Genomic DNA, 10,097 nt, shown 5'->3' with positions numbered 1-10,097 from the left:
ACGACAAAGTCACTGATCATTCAACCATTTTTTTATCAACCATCTTTTTCAATCATTTAAGAGTCTTTAGTTATGCACAATTTAAGATAGTCTTATATATACCATGACAAATACCACATACTTTACCAAAGAGAAGTCAAATGTCCTATCTTATCTAAGAAAAAGGGTTGGGCTTAAGGAATTTCATTACCTACAATAATGAGGCAGCTAGTGATTTTTTACAAGCACAACTAGTTCTAAACTTTACCTTCATCACATTTTCTTGTAAGAATCAAATCTAAAAATTTAGTTCATGTAAAGTGAAAAAGTCACTTTAAAAAGTAAAATAATACATCATAAGCATTGATTAAGAATGACCATACATTTGTGATTTGTATATGTATAACAAATTATAATGTTCCATGAAATTTCAACCAATGGGCTTTCAATCAACGATCATAATAACTTATTCAGCTTTTGAATTGGCTCCTTGAATGAGTTAAATCCCATCATCTCATGATATGCTCCAATGTTCTTTTTTTTCCCCTTGTCCTCCTTCCCTTAGGGCCCGTTTGGTGTGACGTATAGTATAAGGCCTGATAGTATAAGGCCTGATAGTATTAGGCCTGATAGTATAAGCCCTGATAATTTTCTTATACTATACAGCGTTTGGACATACACTGTATAATTTACCATATCGTTTAAATTAATGCAATTTTATGTTTAATGAAGTATTGAATAATGATATAAAATAAAAATCAAATATGGAGGTGATTATAACGGTGGTGGCGGTGGTGATGGAAGTAGTGGTAGGTTGGTGGTGGTGGTGGCAATGGTGGTAGGTTGGTGTTGGTGGCGGTGGTGGTGACAGTGGAGATAGGTTGGTGGTGGTGGTGGCAGCGATGGTGGTTGTGGTGGTGGTGATGATAGGGTGGTGGTGGTGGTGGTAAGGCGGTGGCGGCTACAGTGGAGGGTGGAGGCAATGGTGGTGGTGGTGGCGGCGATAGGGTGGTGGTTGTGGTGTCGGTGGTGGCAATAGAGTGGTGGCGACAATTATGGTGGTGGTGGCGATAGGGTGGTGGTTGTGGTGGCGGTAGGGCGGTGGCGGTGGCGGCAACATCGGTGGTGGCGGTGGTGGCAGCGATGGTGGTTGTGGTGTTGGCGACGATAGAGTGTGGTGGTGGTAGTAAGGCGGTGGCGGCTTAGTAGGGTGGTGGTGACGGTGGAGGGTGGAGGCAATGGTGGTGGTGGTGGTGGTGGCGATAGGGTGGTGGTTGTGGTGTCGGTGGTGGCGGCGATTATGGTGGTGGTGGCGATAGGGTTGTGGTGGCGGCGATTATGGTGGTGGTGGCGGTAGGGCGGCGGTGGTGGTGGTGGTGGCAACACCAGTGGTGACGGTAGGGCGGTGGTGGCGGCGGCGGCGGTGATCGGATGGTGGTGGTGGTGGTGGTGGTGCCAATGGTGGTGTAAGTTGGCAGCAATAGAGGGTGGTGGTGATGGTGACTTATACGTCGCAACCTTATCATGTCTTATCCATCACTCACATGATGGATTAAATAATACGTCATTTTAACGTATAAGGGGACTTTGATGGATAAGCTTATACAATACAATGTCATCACCAAACAATGGATAAACTCATAATGTATTGTATAAGCTTATACTATCATGCCTAATACGGCGTGCCAAACGAGCCCTTAGTGTTGTTGCTTTGAGTTCACCATCTTTTTTCTATTCTTTTTTTGTTCAAAGTTCACAATTTTTTATGGATTAGTTAAATGCAGTATACAATAATTGGGCCTACAATTGATTATGCCCAATCGTAGACCAATACAATTTACAATGTACAAGGAAAAACAATAAAGCCCAAGACTCAACTCCAATTGGTCCAGTAATAACTAGCTTGCCCTCAAGTGAGAGCCAAATTGAACTCCAATGATGTCCAAAATGCCCAAGTTTGATCAGTATCAGGAACCCCTCCTATTTGGGAATTAGGTTTGGCACCCCACCTATTGGGTTTCCCACCCCACTTTATTAAAAACGGGAATTAAAATTCTGAATTTAATACGAAAAAAACGGAAATTAAAAAACCGTTTTGTGTTTTAGCATATGTGGCACATTTTCAACCATTCATTGCATATAAAAAAAAAAATCAGAATTTTAAATTCCGTTTTGAAAACGGAAATTTAATTCCCGTATTGAATAAAGTGGGGTGACAAACCCAAATCCCCTCCTATTTCTTCTCGACCGTAGAACACTAACATAAATATCTTCTTGAATTGCCCAAAAAATTGTCTAATTGACATTTTGTTGGTTACAACCATCTTGACATTTCAAATAATTTATCTAATTATTTTTGTTTTAATTTATATTTGAAAATCAGCAAAAAAAAAAATCAGCCATTTCTTTGGTAGAAATATTAATCAACTTTTGATTTATTTAAAAAAAAAAAACACTAGACGAGAGTTTGATTCTAAAAGGTTGCACTCTTGGGAAACCTTTAGCATTGATATCTAGATTAGAATTGCGATAACAATTTAACACAAAAAAAATTCTTATTTTTTATTAGAAGTCTCATATTGACTAGAAATATAATATAAATAGCTTTTATAAAGGGTAGATCCCCCAAATTCTAATATGATTTTAGAGTCTATCATAGATTCATACAACTTCAACTATTGAGCTAACTTTTGAATTGGATTAAACCTCTTAAATTTTAGGCTTAAATAACTTTTTTGTCCTTGCAATTGTAAAGGGAATCAAATCTGGTTCTTGTAAAATTTTCGCATCAAATTGGGTTCCTAATTTTTTTTTAAATCTAATTAAGTCTTTTTGCTCAATTTTGACCGGTCAACGGTCTAGTGGCAAGCCTAGTCAGCTAAGGACGGCCACGTGGACTTTTTGATATCAATTTTAGTCGCTAGAAAAATATTTAAATCAATTTTAGTCTCTGTTCTTCCACCTTCTTCCTCTTCCTCCATAACTCAAATCACATAAATTCAAAAGGAAGAACAAGGTGAATATGATGACACTGTTTTTTTAGGATTTTGAATTTTTGAGTTTAAGGATTTGAGTTATGGAGGAAGAGCAAAAAGGTGGAAGAACATTGACTAAAATTGATTAAAATATTTTTCAAGGGACTAAAATTGATGTGAAAAAGTCAACGTGACCATCCTTAGTTGACCAGGCTTGTCACTGGACCGTTGACAGGTCAAAATTGAGCAAAATGACTTAATTAGATTAAAAAACAATTTTAGGGACCCGATTTGATGCGAAAATTTTACAAGAACCATATTTGATTCCTTTTACAATTTCAAGGACCAAAAGAGTATTTAAGCCTAAATTTTAATATGAAAAGTCATAATAATAAGAAACGGAAGAACTACTACTTAAAAAAAAAAACAAAAAACAAGTTCCCTGCTTTAACTTCATACAAGTGGGTTTGACCTTCAAGATTAAGTGCCCGTTTGGCATCCCGTTAGAAACGTGGTGTTTGAATTAACGTGATTTTGTTAAAATGATTTTGAGTAAATTGTGTTTGAATAAACGTGATTATGTTTGAATGATTTGTAACAAACGTGATTTAAAAAAAAATGAATATTGTTTGGATGAAATTAGTGAAAGTAATGTTTAAACTATTTTGAGTTTAGAAAATAAATATGTTTAAACTATTTTAATCAAAAAAAGATACTACATGTCCATCAGGTTGAATTAAAAAATTAACAAAATCAACATTTTTTTGACATCAAACAAATCAACGGAATAAAAAAAATAGCAAGAGCTTTTTATTAAAAAGAAAAAAAAAACCCAAGAGAAAAGGATAAACCAGTTCACGAGCAGAGGTATGCAAATGGAGAATGGAGAAATTAGTTCAGTGTTATGCGAGTACACAGATCTAAACAAAGAGGTACAGTGGTTCATCAGGGACACCATGTAAGGCCCAGTTTTTTTCAGTTTATACCAAGTGAATAAATTCTTATTCACAAGTAGGTTTGATGTATTGTGAAGGGAATCCTGAACAAGAGTTTACCAAATGAAATAAATTTATGAAGGAGAAAGTTCAGGAAAAGTCTAAGGATTGTACCAGGATCGATAAAAGTTATAGCCCGATCGTTATACGCTTAAACCTAGGTCAGAAACCCTAGTATATAGCTAGTTTTCACTTTTAGGCACGATGGGAGTTAATTCCAAAAATCTTCAGAGAAATGTTAGAACTTCTCTTTTTCCATATATCGCAATCGTTTCGAGGCGAAACTCTAGAATCTACGAACGTCCGATTCCAATCATCGGAAGTTTGCCGAAATCGAAACCCTGGTATCTCAAAACCCTAGAATCAACCGACAATGAAGACTTTTTCTATTCAGAGCTTCAAATGAATATTCCACACGCGTACACCCATTTCTCTTGATGATTTCAATCTTTCTTCAGAAGGAAGTTTTCCATTCCGACATTCGATGCAAAAAGCAACTTATCGGGTAAAATAGTTTTACACCGACTATGCTTTAGTTGCCAAAAATACAAGGAGACCTCATTTTAGTTTTGGAATTCTTTCGCCAAAACATATCTTAGAATTCACGGAGAATGTCGCCGGAAAAATCAGATTCGCGAAACTTTCATTTTACCTCGTTTTGCCAACCTCTATATATAGCCAAGAAAGGAAGAAAAAAACACAAAACCATACCCATTTTCCCCACCAAGGCCGCGAGTTTGAGAGGAGAGGAGGAGGAGAAGAAGATTTTCTTCATTTCTTGCTTGATCGTCGATCAATCAGTTGCTGCTTCAAGGTTTCGAGGTATAGTCGCTAATCCTTACCTCTGATCGCTTTTTCCATAGCTTTTCTGTAGACTTTTCTGAGCTGATAGTTTTGAGGTTTTTGCAAAACTATCCTGAATATTTCATTTCTGATTCTAAACCTCTTCCTTATGTGCCCAAGATCACTTCTGCCGGATTAGATTTTCCGTTATGCCGCCGGATTTCCGCCGGAATCAATTTTAGCCTTAAATACCCATTTTTGGAGTTTTTGAAGTAAAGCTTCAACCTTTAGGCTGAAAACTATCGCCTTAGCTTAGTGCTAGTAGGATTAGTTGTCATAAACGTCGTTGGTGACGTCCCTGTCAAATTTGATTTTTGGGATTTCAGTTTTGAAAATTCTAAGTTAAAAATCATGACCAAAATACCCCTGCGACAGTTTTTGATCCGATAATTTTTCCGAGTTCAGAATACCCTTAGTTACGGCCAATGATAGCATAGGAACCAAGTTTGATCGAAGAAAAATCGAGTCCCCTAATTACCTAAAGTGGCCGAGCCTATAGGGGGAGGAGGAGGAAAATTTCCTTTTCCGAAAACTTGTCCTTTCGCGCTAGATTATCATACCTTGGAGTATGTACTACTTCGGGTAACCTTAGTAAGTATCGATAGCTTAGTTTTCGATAGATTCTGATAGTATTTCTGTGATTTTGCTTTAAAGGAGCTTTTGAGGAATTTCCTGAGGAGCAACGCTTTGCTTGTGAGGAAGAGTTTGAAGTTCACCCTGGAGAATCTACAGGTGAGGGCTTCTCACTGAATCTCTAGTTAATGCTTAGGGTCGATGCTTTCGACATTGTTTACTGTTTATGCACTGGATTGTGTGTGATTGGAAAATGTTTTCTGAGGCTTCGGCTGACAATGTAGATGATGCATCTACTGAATGTTTTTGATGATTGACTTACATGCTACGTGCTATGTGGGTAATCTAGGATGTGTGGTGCATGCCTTATATGCTAAGTGCTATGTGTTTATTGCTTAATATGTTGATATATGACATGTTGATTGATTGTGCTGAGTATTTATGCTTTTGCAATGAAATCTGAGTTTCTGAATGGTGAGAATGGCGGGCAGGTCATGCTGATTTTATTTTGAGAGTTTTGAGAAAGTTTGATAGGACGAATGAGATTCGGGCCTTGTTATGATGTTTATGGATCGAGACATTCTCTGGTGTTATTTGGGGATTAGGAGATCCCGAGAACTGATAGGATTTGCGATAAGACTAAAAGGATATTATTTTGAAAAGAAAACACATAAGACATTAAACAACCTCTAAATCTTCAATAAACGATAATAAACTCGAAAGGAAGCTTTGGATGCAAATCTTAGTTTTGGAAAACGAGAAGTGTCGTCAGATCCAAGTGTTGAGGAGATTGGTAAGTTCTGAGTATGTTGATACTCCTTCGCTCGTTGAGCAGTTTGTTTAGCCATCCAAGGGATGAGCCGAGAAGCTTCACTGAGGCGTGAGACCTTGTGAATGCGTGATACTCCACTGAGGCGTGAGACCTTGTGGAAAGCATGGATCTTCACTGAGGCGTGAGACCTCGTGAACAGCATGAAGCTTCACTGAGGCGTGAGACCTTGTGAATGCGGGATACTCCACTGAGGCGTGAGACCTTGTGGAAAGCATGGAACTCCACTGAGGCGTGAGACCTTGTGAGAGCATGAAACTTCACTGAAGCGTGAGACTTTGTGAATGTGTGAGACTCCACTGAAGCGTGAGACTTCGTGAGAGCATTGATGACCCGAAGAGTCATCGTGAGTGTTTGCACTCATTTTATGATTATTGTATTTTGTCGCAGAATCGACTTTTACCTTAGGGTAAGCTTTTAGAGACATTAATTTACCTAGAACACGTGGCGACGTGTCGAGTGAGGTCGGAGACGTTGTTTGGTTAATCACATTGCATTCATGCATACATAGGAGGTTAATACACGGCGTGATACCGGACCTCGGAGAATTCCAAATGTCGTCGGTTTCCAAAATGGTCATAAGACCCGGAATGCCGTGTAAGAGCGTTTGTAGACGACTCTTGTAGCAGACCGAAATGGCAGACCTACGGGTTACGGCTGATCTGGCTACCTTTGTGTGGTGTAAGAGGCACGCGGGCAGAAATGGTCCCACCGTTGCTGGTGCTAGGATTGACCCGTTTGATGTCCATCCGTTTCCGGATTGCATATTGGTTGACTGGGTTAACCTGCATATCATTTCATGCAACATGCATACTGACTTAGTTGATAAGTGTGTGTGATACTTGTTAATTCGAATTGAGGCATGTTAACTGTGATTTACTGTCGTTTTTGTTCATTGAGAAATATGCAACCCTAGGATGTCATCCCTAGCTATAAGCCTAAGTGGCTATTTCCTTATCTGTATCTATCGGTGGTATTATTTATATAATTCTTTGGAGTTGACCATCGCGTCTTCTGTGTGTGCTTTGGCGGACAAACGCCCATTGTCAGATGTCTTTGGCGGGCTAGTTCATGATGGTTCACCCTTCGGGGGGAACTAGGTTGGGATGCTGGAACAGGAGCGCGTCGCGGTAGCGAGAGGAGGACGGATGGTGTACATAGACTAGGTCGTTCTGGATTTCAAATTCGGACGACGATCATGCTAGCATGTAGGTTTTAGTGCTGGTGTGAGCTCCTCAAGATGAGATTAGTGTAGGAGTAGAGTCTTAGCTCTGAACATCATTTGTTTCTTTTGGGACATGGTAGTTTCCCACTTATAGCTTTTTGTGTGGTTTCTTTACGGGAATCACATAGAGTTGGTTGGACATAGGAGGTCTTGTTTCAGGCCGATGGGCCAGCTCATTCTCAGTTTGAGAGATGGTGTTGCAGACACTTCACCTTTACTTTCAGTCTGTACATATTGCCTTCGGGCGCTACACTTTTCTTTCCGTCACTGGAGGTTACTCGTGACGAGGTCGTTACTTACAGCGGGGGCTGTATTATATATTGTACATTAGTTCTGTTGCTTGTTGCTTTTGGGTTTTATCTATTTCAGTCTTGTCTTAGTTATTATAAAAAAAAATATATTCACGTTTTTCCGCATTAAGTTTATTTTTGGTTACTAAAGTGACGCCACCGAAATCGGGGTGTTACACACCAATTCCATGGGGAAGGAGGAGCAAGAACGGTGGGCTGGTGGAAGGCTGAGCGCGAACGGCGGAGCGTGAACGATGGCCGGAGTGGCACAGATCTGATCTGGAGTGGCCAGCGTAGAGGTTTGCGAACGGCCGAGCGTGAACATCGACCGCCTCTTCACGGATCTGCAAAGGTGAGTTGGTGAAATCCAAAATCAAACACCAAACGCTCAACGCATATCCAAACGGTGAATCACAATAGGTAAATCACGTCGATCTCAACGCAACGCCCATTTGGCCTCTCAAACGCCAATCCAAACAGGCCCTAAATTCGGTAGGTCACGCATATGACGTTCATGAATTCCACCCTATATTTTTGGACAAACATCCCATTAAAGTGGAAGTTAGATCACCCATATAATGTTTCCAACTACTTCTACTCATTTTACTTTTACAATAACTATACACTACTCATCTCAACAAAGAAAAATGATTATAAAAATTAAGTTAAAATATAAAATTAACCTAAAAATTAAGTTAAAATATAGAAGTATGAAATTAAATACAAATTGTATCAAGTTTTTTGGTTACAAAAAAAGCTATTGATTTCATGACATAAAAACACATTTATTGCTCCTGATCTGTTGGTAGAACTCAATCAACTCATCACATTAATAGCTGCATAACAACCAACCAATGAAGTTCTCAACATTTTTTCTGAAAATGATACTATTAATTTATTTTATTGTATTTTTTTTCCTTATCTTATCTTATGAAATAATGACAAAGAAACAAGTACAACCGGTTAGCCACCCTAAGCGCCACCGCCTACGGCGGCGCGTTTGCGAAGCCACTCTAGCATATCCCCAAACACCAGCTCCACGTTCTCTTGTGGCTCTCCAACCAACTGATGCCACATTCCAGGATAAATCTTCAGAGTCTTATCCTTACTCGCGGCGCGTGAGTACAGCTCCTCCACGCACGCCGGGTCGCAAACCACGTCATCCCCGCCGTGCGCCACCAGGAACGGCACCTCCACCTCCTCATACCTCCCCTGCAGCTCTCTACATATCCTCAGCAGCTCCTGCGCAGTGGAGGCGCGTGGACGCGCCACCGTCCTCCTCGGACTCGCCATGGCCAATTTCCTCTTCCACTCCACCTTGAACGAAACCTCCGGGATCGAGCCGCGCGTGGGAACCACGCGCCACGTCGGGATGATCGCCGCCGCGATTGAGAGAAAGTGCTCCAACGGCCACGGCGGTTTGAATTTCGCGCTGATCCCGCACATCGCGCCGTTGAGGATTAGCCCGTTCCACGGCGGATTTTCGCGGCGGAGCGTGATGAGCAACGCGATAGCGCCGCCGAGGGATTCGGAGTAGAGGAAGGAAGGAAGCGAGGGATCGAAGCGGGAACGGAAGGAATTGAAGAACGAGATGCAGTCATCGACGACGGGGTTGACATCGGGGATGTGCGCGACGAGCCCGTCGGAGAAGCCGTGTCCCTGGTGGTCGATGGCGCAGGTGGCGAATCCGGCTTTGGCGAAGTGTACGGCGGTGAGCTGGATGAACCAGCTTGACTCGCCGGTGAAGCCGTGCACGACGGCGAGGGTTCCGATTGGTTTGGCCGGAGGGAGTGGGGTCCACCACTGGGTGAAAAGCTTGAGGCCGCGGGAATTGGTGATGAACTCGGTGCCGTGACTCACTGAGTGGTGAGCGTAGAACTCGTCCGGAGTGAGGTCGCCGAAGGGGTTGTGCTCGTTCGCCTCCGCGATTGGGTGCACCATTGTTGCTATCCTGCGCCTAAAAATTAAACTGCGCACTCTACTCTGTTTTCTCTGAAGGCGATGCTTCTATTAGAACAGAGTGTTCTGCTCTCAGTCAGTTTTTAAAGCTTTTCACTTGTCACTGTTTCTCTCTCTCTTTTAATTTTTGCAAATAAATAAAATTCTTATAGTTTTTTATTTTATTTTCTAATTATCACACTACCGACAGTTATGATACTAATTTTCTCGAGGTTTGAAGACCATATTAATATTGTTTTATGCATTATTAGTAAAATGCTAATTCCTATCCACATGTTTTCACCCTATTGATAATAAATGGCGTGTCAACTGCATTCTTTACCTATCATTTTCAAGTCTGGTTAAATCAGAAAAGATTGGATTAGAATTGTGATTTTTAACTTTTTATCTGTGGTGTGGATGATACCTAGCTAAAGGATTACAAGTCAC

General features: G+C 40.9%; 1 protein-coding gene across 1 annotated transcript; it reads right to left on the bottom strand.

Moving 5' to 3' along the window:
* Positions 1-8,422: 8,422 nt before the first annotated feature.
* LOC130719893 (caffeoylshikimate esterase-like) lies at positions 8,423-9,742 on the bottom strand. Its single transcript, XM_057570490.1, has one exon. It carries the CDS (start codon positions 9,648-9,650, stop codon positions 8,682-8,684), a length of 969 nt encoding a protein of 322 aa, XP_057426473.1. The 5' UTR covers positions 9,651-9,742; the 3' UTR covers positions 8,423-8,681.
* Between the last annotated feature and the right edge of the window lie 355 nt (positions 9,743-10,097).

This window comes from Lotus japonicus, chromosome 5 (assembly GCF_012489685.1).
Source record: "Lotus japonicus ecotype B-129 chromosome 5, LjGifu_v1.2".
NCBI lineage: Eukaryota > Viridiplantae > Streptophyta > Magnoliopsida > Fabales > Fabaceae > Lotus > Lotus japonicus.
The sequence above is the reverse complement of the archived record's forward strand: the minus strand, read 5'-3'. Positions and strand labels throughout refer to the sequence as shown.